Raw genomic sequence first — 19,210 nt, 5'->3', positions numbered from 1 at the left:
AATGGCGGCATCATTCCACTTCAGTGTGATTATACACTGCATCCTGGCATCCCACAATCAAAGGAGGTATAATGGGCATTATGTTTAACACACAAACATCCACCTCTAGCATGACAAATAATATATGCGTTGGCTGTGCTTTCTAAACAATAACAAAGGCATAACACGTGAATCACAATCATTTACCTTCTCTGTTATATGACAGCTGATCTTGCCCTCTGCTTAGAGGGTAAGGAGCTCCTGAATCTCATTGTTTTCCCAGTTTGTGGACATTTATGGCCGCTGTTCTTCTTCTTGCCATTCCCATGCCACCCAATGGCCACAACACAAGTGTCACCAAATGAATGGCCATCCCCAATATCGTTGGAAATGACACCTCAATTATTTTTTTTACACTGTTTGGTTATAAAATTAAACATGTTTGAACATCAGATGGCAATGACTGGTGGCCATCTTGGATTTGACCTCTCACGGTCCTCAGAGGTCAAATCTGACTTCCCTCCACATCTGAAAATAAACATTATGGTATGCCCTAACTATGTTAGAGATGTCATGCTTTTCTCAAAAAGTGCACAATTTTCTCAATTTGGGGAGCTTATCTGCTGTGCTGTACCCCCGTTCACAGCTCAGAGGAGAGACCACTCTGTCACCCCTCTCCGAGATGGACGTTTTATAGAGAACGGTGAGATGGTACAATGGCGTGATATTCAGTCTAAATGCGGTTATTATGGATGGAGCAGCTCCAGACTTACAACCCCATGACATCACAAATTTGAGTTTTATCACTCTTGTTCTTGGATTTGGAAGAGATTTTAATATTTACTTTTTTTTTGTAGTGTCTCACACCATATGAGTAACATGAATGAAATTTGAAAATAGCTGTAGTCCCCCTTTAATTTAATATGTTATGGGGTAGAAGCACAAATAACAGTAATACCACTATTTTCAGTCACCGTCATATCGGCAGCCCCCAGACCTCTACAGTGAAGCCAATGGCGGCACACTCTACAAAGCGCTAAAATGAATGCAAATTGACCCAAGCTTCCTGGTTTACATACGACCGAAACCACAGTGTTTGAATGGGATATGCGGATATGTATCCCCGTGTGCTGTTTGGTGCTGGTCTTCCTGTGTTTCCCCCTCTGGTTTGAACGTAGCTGACACGGCTCGTCCAATGATATGAGTCCACATGCAGCGCAGGGAAGAGGGGCAGCAGTGAGGCACTTTGATAAAAGCAGACTGTCAGCACCGAGTGAAGCCACAGAGAGCTGCGCCACGGTCAGGCACGGCACGGCACGGCACTGTAGCACAGTGGACTGGACCGGGTGAATGCAGTCCTTAACACAGGACTCTGCTGCAGACACTTTTCCACCATTTTCGGAGATAGGAGGAAGCGTTGAGTAATCTTCACCCGGGCAGGGAAGCGGAATTGGGCTAAAAACATCATTTTTTTTCTCCCCGCAAAGAAAATCTTACCGGGGCAGGGGGACACGAGAGCACCTTGGTCAGCAGCTAACGATAGCTATCCGAGTGTTAATGCACAGCTCTTAGTTGGCTAAAAACTATTCATTTCAAAGTGTTGTCAGTTTCATAGAGCCAGAAGTGTTTTTGTGTGAAGCCGTGTGGGAAGGAGCCGTCTGTCCAACATGGAGAACGCTCACACGAAGAGTGTGGAAGAAGTTTACAGTTATTTCTGCGTCAATGAAAGCACAGGACTTTCCCTGGACGAGGTGAAACGACAGAAGGAGAAATGGGGCCTAAACGGTACGACAATTTACACTGTAGACCACCACACATGCCGCTGCTGTGAATGAGACACGCTTCAAAAATGTCTTGTCATTGTAACATGGGTGGTGTGAGCACACTCCTATTCAGTATTTGGGGTAAAAGTCATCAACACCGGTCGGCCGGCTGGTCGGTCGGTGTTACCCGGCTCCATAAAGTGATTTGGCTGACGTCATCACTGGTGACCTCGAGGGTTTCCCGTTTCTTTCAAAGTAACACATTAATCATTACATAAAGGGCATTGTACCATTGTAAAGGTTGGTAACATTACTGTACATTGTATCAGTGTGCATTATTGTATCATAGAGCAGTGTTGACTGTGATAACATTGTTACACATAACCTCACTGTGACCGTTCTTGTAAAATATGGTGACATTGTTAAACACAGTATTATATGTTCCTCAAAGCAGACTTGCAACACATCAGCCCATGTGCCTGAAGATCCAGCAGGCATTTGAACAGTGGCCACGGGATCACTGTAGTAACGTTATCCTTCAATGTTGATCTCTCCTCTTCCAGGGCTTAAACAGCTGTTTTATATTAATATCACCTGAGAGGTCACGGGGGTATACGATCCCCCCTTTAAATCCATCTGACCTTTACATTGATTGGGGTTATCCCATTGTGTGATAAAGTGGACTTATGTGTCACTGTTAGAAGTGTAAACCTGATACCTGAATGTAGGAGTCTTGCAAAGTGGCATTAACCCTTTGAAACTGTAGTAACTGGCTTCATTTCTTTTCAAAACATGGAAAGAAATGACCCTACAATTAGCAAGGGATTAGTAAAAAACTATGAGACAACTACCTGAAATTAGCACCAAAAAAAGTTAAGAGCAAAAACAGGAGTAAAATAAAGACATAGAAATATTTTTTCTGTAACCTAATTTCAAATAAATAATCAGAATAATTATAAATAGGTTCTTCTTGATATTTTATCCTGAGTTTTTAATGATTCTCCTTTTTTTAAAGCTAATTTTCAGCTCATTTTCTTGTCGCTTTTTTACCTATTTCTTGCATTTGGCAGGACATTTCATGTGAGGTTGCTGAAGTTTTTCAAAGAAATCGTACCAATTTGCTCACATTTCAAATGTTTAAATGCTTGTAAAAGGCATTTCTATGCAGCACAAGGAAACTGATGTCGGTCTAGGTTTCAGAGGGTTAAACTTTGCCATTGGATTGGTTCCCTCAACAGTCAAAGAGATCCATAACCTCACTACATCATTAAAAGTCTCCCCTCTTGTTCAGTATGTATGACTAAAACATCAAAACGTGAAGTGAAAAACATTAGTGAGATTTCAAAACAAACTTGGCACTCTCAAGGAAGCACCCGTCAGTTTCATAGACCACATTGACCTCTTGTTGTGGGAGTCAGTTCCCAATCATCAAACAGGAACTGCATGTCTCCATCTGGCAGTTTTTTTTTTTTTAAAAAGTCTTAAAACACAACTTACCCTCTTTTTCTTTTTTATCCATTTCGTGTGCTGTCCCTGGATTGACTCCCATGTCTCCACACACACAGAGTTACCAGCAGAGGAAGGTAAGCGTTACTGTCACTGATATTGTTACTGTCATTTGTGATAACAAATTTCTGTGATGGATTGTTTTTTTTTAACCAACTCTCTTCTCTGCAGGAAAATCTTTGTGGGAGCTTGTCCTTGAACAGTTTGAAGATTTACTTGTTCGAATTCTTCTACTGGCTGCATGTATATCTTTTGTAAGTATTTCACAACATTTTCTTGCACTCTTGGATGGAACAGTGTCTGGTTTAGGTTGCTGCATTGATGAATCTTTTAAATCCAAAAGTTAAGGGACCTAACCTACAAATAGCTTTCCCTTTCCACCTCAAGCTAAAAGAGTGTTTATGTGCGTTCAGAAATGCACATAGGATTATTATTAAGCTGCATGTGTTGAAGGGCAAGGGTATAATTTATGCACTGCATAGTGCTGAAGTGTGAACGTCTTCAGTTTGTTTAACCCTGCTGGGGTTACGCTCTCATATTAGAGAGCTAAACAGCTGAGGAGGCTAGTCACCCATCTGAGGAATGGTGACAACAGCAGTAGCAGCATTGAGTTGCGATCACCACGTGCCAAGTAAGACATTTGAGTCGTCAAGCATGACTGCTGTGTAATGACTTACCCCGGTCTCCCTCGGGCCGCTGACTTTGAGCACTAGACAGATAAATGTTTAATAGTGGACCGCCGTTATGTAATAGCATCATCAGCAATTGTCTGAGCCCGTTCCGGAGATAAATTAAATGAACATTTGCACATAGTAGCACTTTTTATTGTTGGGATGTCATGTGAAAAGTAAAGGTTTTGTGTACAACAAGTTCTTTATTTTTGAATGATTCGTCTCGCCAAATTTAAGCGAAAAGCACAAGGTTTTATGGGAAAAAAGCACTGTAAATGAACAGATGGCTGAAGAACATTTTGATAAGTGAGGCCCCCTCTTTGTGTGTGTGTGTGTGTGTGTGTGTGAGAGAGACAGAGAGACAGAGAGAGAGAGAGAGAGAGAGTTGGTATGTAGTGTGCACTGTCCAGTCAGGTGATACAGAGGTGTCAGTGGCTGCTGTCTGACAGGGGAACAGAGCACCACTCAAGACCAAATTTGGGCCCTCACCCCTCAGTGGGAGGGCTCTTATCGGGCAAGCGCACACACCCCCACCACAACATAAAATAAATCATTCCCACGCTTTAATATGTAAACAGTGTGAGAGCACATTAAAATGAATAAACATGAACTGTTGGCTTATTTTTAAAATTATTAGTCCATACTAAATTTCAAAACTAGTCCAACTTTTCATGAGCTCTGTTTTCATGATTCATTTGGGGGTTAAGAGAAGAAGTTAAGGGTTTGCTGTTTTTTTTTTAATTAATTATTTAATGAGATGCTGCATTGTACATATTTGTAAGTAGCATATACTACGTTAGGGTTGAAACAAACAGTCAGTGAGTTGATTGAAGTCCCCATTGAGCAATAATGCAAATCTTTTTTTTTATTTTTATTTTTTCCAAATGAAAAGTGCTGCTTTTGTCTGTCTTATGTTAGTATAGCCTGAAAATATTTGGATCGTGTACTGTTGGTGGATCAGAATTATTTTTTTTATTTATTTAGCCTTCATTAAAACCAGGATCAAAGCTCACTTTTACAAGAAAGACCTGGCCAAGAATAGCAGCAACGCAGAGTGTCAACAACAGATAAAATTTACATAAAACACACAGATTTGAGTAACATCAAATGCTAGATAAAAGAGTTGCACACAGACAGCCTGGGCTCAATAGATTTTACCATGGTTTTAAACTCATTTAAGGTCACCATGCCTTGAAGCTTAATATCATTCTTCAGATTGCTCCATGTAGTTGCAGTTAACCTAAAAACTATTTTTTCCCAGTTCAGTTCTGACTTTGGCCACAACAGAGACACAAAAAGTCTTGCAAACAACGATTGTAATTTCCATGTTTCATATTCGAAAGCGAAGATAAGTCAGTTGGAATTTCACCAACTATAGCTTTGTAAATAAAGACATTGCAGTGACAAAGGCGGCATGTAAATAGAGCAGGCCAATCCAGAGCAGAGCAGATATACAGTTAGTAGACTGCACCAATTTCTGTTTGACTCCAAACAAAAAGAAAGGCTTGTTTCTGAAGTAAATGCTTCAGGTTTTTAAGCAATATACTGGATATGCACCGTTAAGGACAAGTGGTCATCAATTTAAAACCCTAGATATTTAAAAGTCTACAAATCATTTAGCATATTATTATATTCTTCTCTGATGGCTAATTGATTGTTTGAAAAATTCCATGTCGGATTAATCCATAAGTAAAGTGGTTGTTAGTTGTACCCCTCGTATATGTATATGGTTCTCGTATATGTAGGCCAGCTGGGAAATGTAAATCTCTTGGTCGTGTTATGACTTGCATTAGAGCACGATTGAGCTTCTGTATTAAACTGCTATTAAGAGTTATGCTGGCCATTTGAGTAACGCCATTTAAAAAGTCTTTGGCATCTGCCACAGCCAGATACTTAGGTCTTACTGAGGTTGATTGCTTTATTACATTATGGGACATTAACTAATTCCTTGTGACACGCAGGGTAATTTTAGGACAATTTTCTCAAGAACAACAAACTAAATGAGAATCCAGGTCAGAATATTGTCTTTTTTTCTGGCATTTAGATGTTCAGATATCTAGCTACAATCCCAACTGTGTAAATCTGAGTTGCTACAGTCTTTTTAATGGCACACATCTACTCAGATTAAATGGGCTGTATTTGCAGTTTAAAATAAAAAAAAAAACAAAACTGTTGCCCATATTGAATGGAATAAATGCAGTATTAAAGTTCAGAAGATTGAGGCTCTTATATTTCCAAATTTCAACTTGAGTACAGGAAAAAAGCCTATGATATGAAGTATTCAGGCACAATTCTGTAATTTTATTTTCTCCCAAGTACATGAAGTTTTTTTATAAGGAACGTGTGGGAGGATCCTCAGCTATTAACAATCTCTGGCTTTGATGTCGAGCTCCTGGCTATTGACAAACAGCTAAACCCTCACACTGTTGGAAGTAAACAGTGCTGTCACAGTCTCTTTTTAAGAGATAAAGACCTGTCCAGTTCATTTAAACGCACAATCTGTGATGTCTCTGTCTATCAGAGAGATGATTCTTCAGTATTTTTTCCATCCTGAACAACTTCGTATGCTCTGTCTTGATTCTTTAACCCCTTACTCTCATCGTTGTAAGCTATACCTTTCTGTTCTGTGAATATCTGATAACTAACCATGTGCTTCTTGTACTGATTTCAGGTCCTGGCCTGGTTTGAGGAGGGAGAAGAAACTATTACAGCCTTTGTGGAGCCTTTTGTAATTTTACTCATTCTTATAGCCAATGCCATCGTCGGTGTGTGGCAGGTGAGACACAATGAGATCCCTAAGAAGTCACTCTATTTATATCACATTACATACTGTTTGAATAAGATAAATTCTGCAGCACAATGATGAATTTTCTATAAGATAGTTGTATGTGTTACCAGCTTTTCTAAATGAAAACAGAGCTTTATTGATTTCACTAGTATGACCAAACACCTAAGGATAACGTATTAAGATAATGAGACAGCATTTAAACGTGTGATATGCATTTAAAATAATCCATCACCTAAAGTTAGTTTGGTAGTGAAAGCTTTTGCTTGTCAGTGCCAGCCTTCGGTGGGCTCGAGGAAAAAAAAAAATCATATTTGAGGTTGTATCATTTTGGAAAAATAGTTGTTGGCATTATCTCACTAAATCCAGTGTAATCCAGTACCACAGCCTTCTAATATCCTGCATCAAGTTGATCATGCATCCAGAGCAGTTTAATCCCACGCAACATTATCAAGAACTGCAGTGTTGAAAATCATGAATCAACACTTCTCTGACCTCAAAGAAACACCTTTGTTTTTGGATTGCTTGAGAAGGTGAACCTAACACATATTTCACATGAGTGTAGATTATTTTAGACACTCAGTTAAAGTTAGAACCTAATATTCCACAAATAATCAGAGTAGCAGACCATTTGGAATAGAAATGTCTATTGTATCCACCTTAATTGGACTTGCTTACCTTGCCCCAGTCGGAAGGAATTTTTAGTCTGGTTGAAAGGGGTGGTGTAAATCTTTGATAATCCATTCAATAATTTAAGTGCCTGAAACCATGTAAATGCCTGATACGATGTTTTCTCCACGTGCAAGTAACATTTGGTAATATAGGGAGTGCATGCACTGCACACGATATGCCACAGCAGCTGTTCCTACAAGCTCCCTCCACCTGATTTTCAAGAAAATTGTTCACAAATTTAACCAATATTTTCTGCTAGTGCTATGTGATTATGCGTGTGCTCTCGTTAATTAGAGTATTCTTTGATTAAGAAACGGTAGCTTTATGTTAAGTTGTGCAACAGGCTGAACTGTGGAGTTGCTTGACATAATAATTGTCTATCCCTACCTGCAGCAGAAACGTTAAGGGAACATCAGTAGTTTGCAGGTGAGGTGATTAAGGGACATCAGTTATTTTGGCTATACAAAATAGTCTGGGTTACATTGATGTAGCATACTTCTAAATCTGTTTGTGCTGGAAGAGGGATCCCTCCTCACCCGCTCTTCCTGAGGTTGCTACTGTTTCTTTCCCCTGTTAAAGGGGTGTTCTGGGGGATTTTTTCCATAGTCACTGTGAGGGTCCAAAGATAGTGATGTAATATGCTACAAAGCCCTCTGAGACAATTTGTGATTTGTCATAATTGCCTTTATGAATAAATTTGAATCGAATTGAATCGTATTAACAAGCATAAGCACTTCTTCTCCTTCTGTACTTTATGTATTGAATGCATTTAGTTTTTTCTAAAAGGTTGGACAAAATGTTTTTCTTCTGCAGATCTACTATGCTTAAGTCAAAATAAGTCATATTCTCATTTAAGGCTTTGGGGCATGTAAAAGCACATGTTATTAGATGATTTTATTTAGCATCCATGTATACAGTTCAGTTGGAATCGAATCAGAGTTAAAATGGCGTTGAAGAAATATTGCCCATGTAACCGTAGCTAGTGCATCAGCCTGCTGTGATTTTTAGGTTTTAACATTTCTCATCCTTCACTTACACTGTAGTTTGACACTGTGTACTCAGAGTTATTTTTGTCTCAAGACAGCTTCCTATTGAAAAGGAACAGTCTATCAGTTGTCATCACCAGTCTTCCTGTATATCCCTCACATATGAGCCAGGCTTATTTATTTATTTAAACAATGTGTGGGCAGTGATGTGTTCTTCCTGCTGATGAAAGATGGAGATGCTGCTGAATGATTGAATTGGAAAACAGAAAATGAAATGATTTATATTCCCGTTTTCATATGCTTAACATCTAAATGTCCCCAACCAAAAGCTGATCAAATAAACATCCAACTCAGAACAGTCAGCGCCTCTTCAAAGGGAAATTCTGTGCATGTATGAGGTTATGTGATATTATCAGTTAATCTCGGGGAAATTCAGAAGTCTTTGACACTGAATCTCTTTCTCTCCTCACCAGGAACGCAATGCTGAGGATGCCATTGAGGCACTTAAGGAGTATGAGCCTGAGATGGGGAAAGTGTACCGGCAGGACAGGAAAACTGTGCAGAGGATCAAAGCCAGAGACATCGTGCCTGGTGACATTGTGGAGGTTGCTGGTAGGTTGACCTGCTCTTGACCTTGTGCATATTGACAAAGATATAGCTTTTTTGTAGGAGTGCAGGATATAGGATTTTTTGGCCGATATTTGATATATAAATACAACCCAGGAAAAGAGAGAGATGACAGGTTGCTTTGTACTTTTATCAAATGTAGGTTGAAAACTTGTGTTGGGTGCTAATGGAAAATGGACACCAACAGGATAAACAGGAAAGACATCCAAGCACTCCAAAAATGTGAAAAACGAGGAGTAATTACATTAAAAAGCATTTATTGTAGTGGCTAAATCTTTAAAAAAGAAAATTGGCAGAAATCAGCATGTTAGCTAATTTCGTTCGTGTTATACGAATTTCGTTATTCCTTTTTTTAACCAATGTTTGTTGATACTGATAAGATGCTGTTATTATCATGCATCCCTACTTTTTTGCTGTGTTTGTCATTGGTTCAACCTTGCTTCTGTCATATGTGTTGCTTAGAATAGAACATCAGCTGAAGGAAATGTGAAAAAGTTTAGATGCTGGTTTTGATATGTTGCCTTCTCTTGCGCAAAAGAAGCATCTGAATATCACATGAATCTTGAATATTGGTACGGAAAATTGGCAATTTAACGCCACTGCGACTTCCACCAAGAATTGTTTGTTTCCCTGTTAAGAAAGTGTTTGATATGGTGTTTTTTTTAGATTAAAGAACAGATGTGGTGTTTTAATATGAAAGATTGTCGCTGCTGTTTGGCTGTGCCTCAGGTAAAGCCTATTGTGGACAGATCAAATGAGTCCACGTATGGTCATGGATCACATTTAGCACAAGCTTGAGTTGAAACCTCCCCCATCCCCATGTGCCACTGCAGAGGTGACTCACCCTGCAAGAGTGATGTATTTTGAGATGCTCTTATTAACCCATTGTCTCAAAGGGATGGGCACAAATGCGATCAAGGCCCACTTCACTCTGTCTGTGTGTGCGTGAGCGTGTGTGTATTTGTCCACACACACCCAGTCTGAGCACACTCACGTAACCACGCTGCTACTGTATCCTCGCAGCTCATCCCAACACAACAGTTTCCACCCCATGCAGTACGTGAACTGAATGCTGGAGTGATTCATGCTGCTGAGGTCCAGTCAGCGTATTTCAGCAGCTGAAATCCTCAGGATGTTAAGCTTTGATTTTAAAGAGTACTGTTCCCCACACGGCACACACACACACACACACACATATATATATACAGTTTGGCAGAGGGATGAACGGCCGGATGTGTTGAGGAATGCTGAAGTCCTTAAAACACTGGCGTTATCTTGATACTGTGTTTAACCCTAAGCCACTGAAGTGATGCATAGTTTTTCTGTGCATAGTGGTAGGTTTTATTTTTAGCCGTCATGGGCCATTTAGATTATGGAATGCTGTATTTATAGAGGCAGTGACAGTCGTGAAGATGACAGGTGTCTGGTCCCACCCCATGCACGCCCCTCCCATCCTGTTCTGCGGAACGTTGCTACAGTGGGTGACATGGGATAGTGTTCAGTGGGACTCCTGAGTAACCTTGACAAGGGCAAATGGAGACGGAGTGCGCTGGGAGTTGAAATGTATAATTTTTCTAGTGTTATACGGCATACTGTATATAATTTCGACAGTCCTTATCATGCTCTTTTGATTGTGTTGCAGCAGACGCAGAGGGTAGAAAGCCTAATTATTTGGCTCAGATTTAAAGAGAAACTTGTGAGTCATATGCGCTCTCCTCTTGCATATTAGAGCCCTGGTTATTTAACTGCTCTCGATGAAGGTAGCTGGAGGCTTTGTTGTCAGCAGCTTGAGGCTTACTCAGAAATGCAGCCCAGCAGGCAGCAAAACCGGATGTTTTATCTTGCACTCAGAAGAGGCTCAACATCCCAAATCCTCCACATATCTTTTACAATGGTTCCTGTCAGCTCCTTTTTTTCTGAATAATATTTTTCTGAAGCTCCAAACTTTGGAGTCCAAAGTGACCTCTGCCATGCAGAGGAGGATGACGCAGATGCCAGCCGGCTGGCTGCTGAGCCGGGGTAGAGGACACCGAGACGAGCCCTCTGTGGCCCCCTCAGCCGTGAGAAGAATAGCCTGCAGCCAATCTGTGCTGCTCTCTGTCAGGGTGCTGCCGTGGGTTTGAACGCCGCCTCCCACTCACACCTCATCGCTCATCAGTCACAAGCTCACTAAAATTTGTTTAATGTCATGGAAATAACATTCTTTTCAGTGCATTTCTTAGACTTCTATCTAAACTAGATTATTTTATGCTTTGTTTCATCTTTGTTTAGTGTTGTAAAATCTAATCTTGAAGCGGCTGAAGCTCAGAGGGCTGCTTTCGGCTGTGCTGGTCTTCTCTGTCCAGTCTGCTGTCCTGTGTAGTCCTCTGGCTGTTGTGGCCAAGTTGATGAAATATTTGTTCAACAATGTGGCTCAGCCAAGTCATGCAGCGCCACATCAAAACTAACCCCTGACTTGTTCCAGAAATTGTCTCTCTGACATGCAGATCAGTGATTTTGCCTGAGTAGCTTTGCTTCTAAAATCATCCAGTAAATATGATCAGTTATGATAAATCAGGTTTTTACTCTGGTTAAGGATTCCCATGCTCCAGTTAATGAACCCCTAAAATTGATAGCTAGTAACAAGTGGGGTTCACCATCTCTTTCCAGAGGATTTTAGGAGCAGTGTGTAGGATTTACTGGCATTAAGTGGTACGGTCTAAACACCCCTTCCCTCACCTCTCCCTTTCCAAATTGTGTGGTAGGACTACAACTAATGATTATTTTCACTGTTGGTTAATCTGTTGATTTTTTTTCTAAAATAACGTTGTCTATATAATGTCAGAAAATTATGAAAAATGTCTATTGTTGTCTCCAAAAGCCCAAGGTGATATCATCAACTGTCAACCCAAAGATATGTTTGGGTAAGTTTACTCAAGCTGGATTCAGAAATTGTTGACTTTTTTTCTTAAAATATTACTCCAAACTGATTAGTTGAACATTGGATAAGTTGGTGTTTAATTTAATAGTTGACCACTATTCGATTTATTAAATTATCGTTGCTGCTCCAGGGTGTAGTACAACCTACGATGGTCTTCAGCTAACATAAAAAAAGTAAATGGCTTTCTCTAGAGCTTGTGTTAAGTTTGTCCATTTTGGGCTACTGTAGAAAGATCGGGGTGCAATATTGAAGACTCTGTGAAAGAGGATCCACTATAGATGTATTAAGAGACCTGGAGAAGGCATTTAAGGCGGAAACCCAGTAATTACTGTGGCAGTTACTCAGTGGCACATGAAACCAAAAAAGCTCTATTTCTGCAGTATAAAATTGCACAGATGATTGACGTTTCTTCCGAATCATTTGGCCCATTGTGTGCACAAGAAACTTTCACCAGCTGAGATGGCTACCTCTGGTTTACTGCTCTGCTAACTTGAATAGGAATAAAATAGTTTAATCTCGCAGCTGTTATAGATTTACAGTTACTGGATCAAATGGATTAAATCCCAGTAGTGAAGTGGGTCATTTCATAGGGTTTGTAACATCAAATAAATGTATCCACTGATTAACAGATGTGTCTTTTCCAATGTAAGTCGGTGGGAAAAAGTCTTCTCGGGCCCAATGGCTTCACATGACTGGAGCTTGTTCTTCCACTGTTTGGCCACTATGAAAAGTTGCTCCAAAGCCCAGTGCACTTCCTGGGGGCCTGGAACCCACTCTCATATGAAAGGCTCATTCTGGGCCAACAAAAACACAATGATTCCTAGTTTCAGGTAATTATTCTTTAATAAAAACATAATCATGTAAATCATATTCCATTTCTGCCAGTAGATCCCCCTAAATCCTATACACTGTTCCCTTAAGTCCTTGTTATAACACAGTACGCTCTGTGTGCTGCCAGTTTACACTGTGGTGTTGAAGGCTTGCAGATTTGGATGTTGGCCTTTTCTCAGAGCAGCAGAACTCAGTGGGTTTGTTCTCTGCTCCCTGTGAAGTTGTGGAGTCTGGTTGTGACGGGGGCTCTTGTAGGAGGGAGGGCAGTATGGGGGGGGGGGTCTCTGATCTGCTCCTATTGTGCTTGAGAGAGATGACCTTATAGGGAAGCGCTTTGTGGATAACCGTCCCACCCCACCATGCTCAATGCACAGCAACCCTGCCCATCAGCACATGCACCCTCCGCTAAGATTCCAGACACCATGGATAGTATGTGGCATTTAATGTGGTCTGGCAAGCATCCATCGTCACAGAGGGACTGCTTTTTGGCAAAGGATCATGACTTGTCAGCGAGACTGAGAGAAACGGTCTCATCTTGCCGACCAGGGGAGCAGGCTTTAGAAATGCAAAAACCTTATTTGTAGTGAAGTCCTGCAGAAGGGCACAAAAGTTTTTATTCCAGCCAAACTGCTGGTTGTTTGCATGCAAGCTTCAATCTGCATGAACTATATGTGGGACCAAAATGTTTGGTGTTACCAGTGCATGAAGCTTCTTATAATGGTATTAAAGCTGGCTTCTAGTTTTATACAGATTGTCAACTCTTTAGCCCTCTGTACCAGCCTTGTTAACCCTAAGTCATACTGCACTGACTGCTGGGAATCCATGCTATGCTGTCAGGGTATAGATGGGGCAGTGAGAGGTCAGACTTTAACCCTCTGTAAGGATTTAATGAGGGGCCATGACTGACTGTGTTAACCTGAAGACATGAACAGAATGTAAAAGCCTGACCCTCTGTCAACATATTAAAATCTATACTTAAACTGATCGCTGTTTGAACATTTTAGTGTCTTGAATGGCTACAAGGACACGTTAGATTTTATATCTTACATTCAGTCTGCTTTTTCTGAATGCCTCTCCTCTTTCAAAATATGTTTTTCTTTGTAACTACAACAGCAGTACGTCAAACATCCAAAGTTCAGATCCTTGTATCCTCCATTTGTTTGCAGCCTACACTGTATGTGTGGGCGGTGGTGAACACCTTTTACAAATCGATAAAGATATAAATTCGGAATTCATTGTTTCATAGTTAGTGTACATGTAATTTCTGCCAGGCCCTACTGAAACCCCTTTTTTTGACAGGAGGGGAGCACTAAAACTGCTCCCAGTCCTGGGACGAGGTTTGTTACTATGACAACAGAAACAGTTGCATGCTCTGTGGAGGCTCGGCTGCTGCTTAAGATTCATAACAGACAAAGGCAAAGCAGAAATCTGAGGGAGATGGTGCAGAGATAGTGCTTATATAAGTGAGGTCATAGGTTAGGATCAGATCCAAAGTCGGCTGACACGTGTTTGAATCAATGACATCATAGCAGGCAGTCAAAAGAAAAAAACAGTCAGTTGTTGGTAAATATTGGTTTGGCTCTCCTCTCCAACTGTTAACTGAACCTTATTTACTCTGCTGTTGTTTGCTGATAAAACAGTTAAACTCAGTTGTGACTTTTACCTTGTGTTAACACAGTGTTGAGGACGCAAAAGAAGGGAGATTCCTGCCCTGAATGGTTTATGCAGTATCCACCTATACTACGTGCTCACCAAAATGTACCTATAATACAGTTACAAGTACAGTTAAGTTAAAATTGGACCCAACAGAACATGTGGGGAAAAAAGATTAACAATTTTATTTCCTTCCATTGGTTGTGCTGAGTCATGGTAACATAGCCTCTCTAGTAGAGCCAGACTGGTACTGGATTTTTTTGGGCTGATGCCAATACTGATATTAAAATGCCAAAAAAAGTTGATATATTGGCTGATATTAAATATACAGTATATATATATATACATATATTCAAAACCACATTTTTTTGCTGTTATTTCTCAAATATAGCTTGGCTTGATTTCTTTAAAAAAACATTGAAGGGCGACAAGCAAGATAACAAGAAATGGCGCAAAAAACAGCAAAATAGCAAGAAATTTGATAAAAGTTACAAGAAAATCACGTGAAAGTGAGCAAATAAGTGCTCAAAAAAGTACTAAAAGATTTCTGTAACATAATTTTAAATATATATTAAAGCTAATTGTGGAATCCTTTTTTTCTGTTCATTTCCCCCCATTTTTTTATCTAATAATCCCACCCAGCTAATTTTCAGATAATTTCCTTGTCACCTTTCACTATATTTTTTTCATTTTGCAAGACATTTCCTGACATTATGTTGTTTTATTTCCCCATGTTTTTGAAAGAAATCAAAACCATGAAGAAGCTGAAATGCTAGTGAAGAAAACCAATGTCGATCGGGATTTAATCATTTTAAAGATCCCAAGCGTCTTTTTCTGTATTATATAATGTAAAAATAAAACAATAAACTTTTCATAGTGGAGTATATTGGACAGCATATACACTGATACCGATTTTATCGGTCAAACAATAGATATATCAGGCTCTGCTCTCTAGTATACCTGAGAATAAGGAATGAAAAGTTAGTATTCTACTGTTATTGACTGTTTTAAGATTTGCATGTGTATTGTGCACATGTAAATGTGGCTTTTGAGTTGATTAGTAAGCGCTGTGTTGGAAAGCTGCAGGAAGCTTCACTTGTTGACGATTCTGACACGGCCCACTCAACGTTACAGGAGGTCAGCCTTTTGTTCAGCTGCCATCAGCACATGTGGCCTCCTGGCTGGCCCTGAGGAGGGCTGGCTTGCCGAACAACATGCTCTCCCCTAACACACGGCAGAGGCAGGTGCCAGTCACAGCAAACCGGTTCGGTTCAGTCGGTGCCTCGCCTGCTATGGAAAAGGCACCTCTGGGAGTCACATTGGGTGCAATGTATCACCAGGTCATAGCTTTTACCACTCTGAAATTTGTGGACTCTATGGCCCCTTGGCAAGCTCAAAGGTGAAAATGTGGTCATGCCTGAGAAGATGCTTGGACTGCCACCGAGTAGGATGTTGACACAAAGGGACAGATGATATATACACACTTCATCTGAGCAGGTCTGCAGCATAACAGCCTCGGGACAATTCCAGTGTGTCACAGTGTCACAGCCTCAACACTCACTGATCTCTTTGTATGATGTATTACTACATTAGCAAGCTCCATTGTTAAAAGCCTATCCCATCAGCCATGTGTCTCAGCACTTTCTCAGAAGTTGTCAGTATCAGGAAGTAGTAAAGGAAGTGTTACACAACCATCTAGGATGTCATTGTAAAGCTTTTTGGCTTTTAAGGGGAACATTTCATGTTTAACTTCCTGTGACACAACTAAATATATTCCTTTTCATCTCTTCTAGGGATGGGATTAATTTTCTTAAGAAAGTTAAAAGTGTTGTAGGCTTGAGCGATATCTCATTTTTCATACCTTCGTACCCTGCTGAAATTTCACTTTGGTATATGGTATATGACGGTTTAAGTGTGCAGTGCTAACACCTCACTGGACAGCAAATGCACTACTTACCTTCAGCTTTTCAGACTAATAAATACATGATAGAAACCAACAAGATGTTAAGAAAAGTAAAGTCTCAAACCTATTTTCCTTATTAAACAGAAAAATACGACATATTTTGCCTTCAACTTTCTCTCTGTCACTAATGAGGCTTAACTGCACACTTCATTCATACTCCACTGAAACAAAATAAAACTCAACCAAACCATCTTGGTTACTTGTTAGTAATCTAGTTAGTAAGTCCACTGTTCCAATGATCGCCAGCTCTGGTTTGGTCAAAATAAATCCTTTATTCATCAAGTTAGATGCAAAAAAACATGCCGTCATTCCCACAGTCTCTCTGCCGTAGCTGGACACCAGCCGTTTACAGTCTGTAACTTATCCCTCCACCACTCTGTGTTGTGGCCTTTCGCTGTCTTTCAACTCAGCTGCCTGTTCCACCAGTAGAGCTGTGCAATACGTACAATGATTTTAATAGAAAGAGGAGCACCTATATTCATGACCATATCGAAAAACATACCTTCAGGATTTCTAAATACCCTGGTATACCGTTATACCCTGATACCACCGAAGCCTAAAAAGTGTTGCTGTGAAATGGGTTCCTCTGTTAAAGCAGCGGCATTATTGATCCATACCACCAGGAAGTCGAGTGCTGTTGAACTGACAGTGTTTCCCTCAGGATTATATAATTAAACATCCCAAGATTAGGGTCTCTGATCGATTGGCCACCAGTTGTTATGGGCTGATATTTGTTCTAAATAGTCTGAAGGCCAGTTAGAAGAGCTTGGATGACACTGGAGATCATTTCTTTAAGCCTAAAATAGCGTCACTGGTCTGCCAGTTCTAACAAACTATAGTGCACATTGAACATTCATTGTTACATTCATGGTTTACGGCTAACCTGACATCCAGCTGACCTGCCTGTCTCGACTGCAGTTACATTGTCTCTCTCTCTCTCTCTCTCTCTCTCTCTCTCTCTCTCTCTCTCTCTCTCTCTCTCTCTCTCTCTCTCTCTCTCTCTCTCTCTCTCTCTCTCTCTCTGTCTCTTCCCCACCACACACGTTACACTGAATGCCTCTGTAGAGACTGAGATACATGGATTATGTATACCAGCTTTCGCTCATCTGCATTTCTTCAGGATTGGTTTTGTATCTGCAACTGGAAATGCAGGGTTGATTTGGGGAAACCGGGGGCTTTTGTAGCAGTTTTTGGTCTTGGGGGATCCTGACTGTCCTGAGTCATTTTGTTTGTGTCCCCTTGTATCATTCTATGGCTCCTCTCTAAATTCAGAATGTCTGTGAACGCAGCGCTAGCGGAGCTTTCCATAAATCTTTTTTTTTCTCCTACAGTTTGGGGGGTGAATAATTGATTTGTCAATTCTTTCACAGCCAATCAGATCTATGAATGAGAGGAGCAGCTGCTGCAAGTGAATGTTAGCTTTTAGCCCCAGCAGAATGAACTGTTCAGTTTCATTTTCAATGAGCCTGATGTTTTGCTGCTCTGTCTCTGACCCAATTGTGCTACAAATAACTAAACGGTGTATTTATTCCTATAGCACTCCTAAGGAACGATGCCACTCCAAAAATCTATTTGTGGTGGCAGTTGTTTTAAATACATGAATGTGTGGGAAATCCTGTCCTCTTGAACTACTTGGATACAATTTTATGTCGGTAACTTGTATCTGTGTTCAGTCATCAGTTGTTTTTGCAAGAAATGTGAGAGCAATAATGTGAATTGAATGTTTTTTGGAAAATGTAATTAGTCACAAATATGTATGTAAAGCCTGTCTTGTGTCAGTGGATGCGCTAAATATCCTCCGGCAGCACAAAATAGAACTCACACACTTCAGCACCGCGGCTGGAAAAATCCCAGGGGAAACTGTGACCCCCAAGCCTGCATTGTTCAGCCTGTGAGCCGGGTTGCATGATCTTCTCAGAAGTGAAGCTTCCATGGCGCCCGTCGTTCCAGATTCAGATGGTTTAAAGATGCAACCTAGTCCTTCTCAGAAAAGCTGTCAATGTCTGTCTTGACTGGCCAATACCTGCTGACAGACCAGAGGTCCTGGCACAGCTGTCAGGACATCTAATGAGTTGAAGATCATCCAGCTTCGAGTCAACACTCATGAAGCATGAGTGTCTCTCCAAGGTGATGCACTAGAGTTTGGCCCCAGTCTTTGTCCCCTTGTCTCTCCTCCTTTGCTGTGGCAATGAGGAGGAAACAGCTGCCATTATACGGCCACATTTAAACCTGATCAGCATATTAAAGTATGTCATGAAATGCTTTCCCCACTTTTGGCTGCATGCATTGTTGTTCCCATTGCTATTTTATCCTCCTCAAGGGCATAGAGGGTTTTGGATTACAGTACGTGTCTCCCTCAAATGGGAATCTGGACACTGGTACATTTTATAAAATCTTTGTATTTTTTCTATGCAAGAGTTTGGGCTACATTGACAATTTTGAACAGCTGATTTTACTTTAAAAAAAAATCTAGGAAGCAGATGGCCTTGAAAAAAGTAAGTCAGTATAACAAGTCTATATGTATGTTTACCTTATATCAAATTGTTAAGTTTACTTAAAATCAAGTTATACTTACTTAATTTTATGAAGTTGTTGCAACTTAAAAATGACAATTTTAATTAAATCAGTCTTTTTAGCAACTTTGAAAAAAACAAGTTTACTGAGCTACTGGCAGGCTGGAGTGTGTTCCTGGATTCTGATGATAATATGTTCTCTGTTGCCTTTTGTAAAAATCTGACACAATTTGGATTTTTAACAAAGTAGGGCCTATATGTAGACTACATCCATGGAACTGTGCCATAGCCTGAGCCATTTCTCCAGTTTCCATTGCCTTTATGTACCATTAGGAAGTTGA

General features: G+C 40.4%; 1 protein-coding gene across 2 annotated transcripts in view; it reads left to right on the top strand.

Moving 5' to 3' along the window:
• The first annotated feature begins 1,249 nt into the window (after positions 1 to 1,249).
• The window catches only part of atp2a2a (ATPase sarcoplasmic/endoplasmic reticulum Ca2+ transporting 2a), a 32,844-nt gene continuing 14,883 nt past the window's right edge, over positions 1,250 to 19,210 (top strand). For both annotated transcript variants that reach the window (XM_042488854.1, XM_042488853.1), the window contains exons 1-5: positions 1,250 to 1,764; positions 3,308 to 3,325; positions 3,420 to 3,502; positions 6,591 to 6,695; positions 8,836 to 8,974. In XM_042488854.1, coding sequence (XP_042344788.1) covers positions 1,647 to 1,764; positions 3,308 to 3,325; positions 3,420 to 3,502; positions 6,591 to 6,695; positions 8,836 to 8,974 — 463 coding nt within the window. In that variant the 5' untranslated portion in view covers positions 1,250 to 1,646. The remainder of the gene's footprint in view (positions 1,765 to 3,307; positions 3,326 to 3,419; positions 3,503 to 6,590; positions 6,696 to 8,835; positions 8,975 to 19,210) is intronic.

The sequence above is a fragment of the Plectropomus leopardus genome, chromosome 6 (assembly GCF_008729295.1).
Source record: "Plectropomus leopardus isolate mb chromosome 6, YSFRI_Pleo_2.0, whole genome shotgun sequence".
Taxonomy (NCBI): domain Eukaryota; kingdom Metazoa; phylum Chordata; class Actinopteri; order Perciformes; family Serranidae; genus Plectropomus; species Plectropomus leopardus.
Note: the sequence above shows the minus strand (reverse complement) of the source record. Positions and strands in the feature narration are given on the sequence as shown.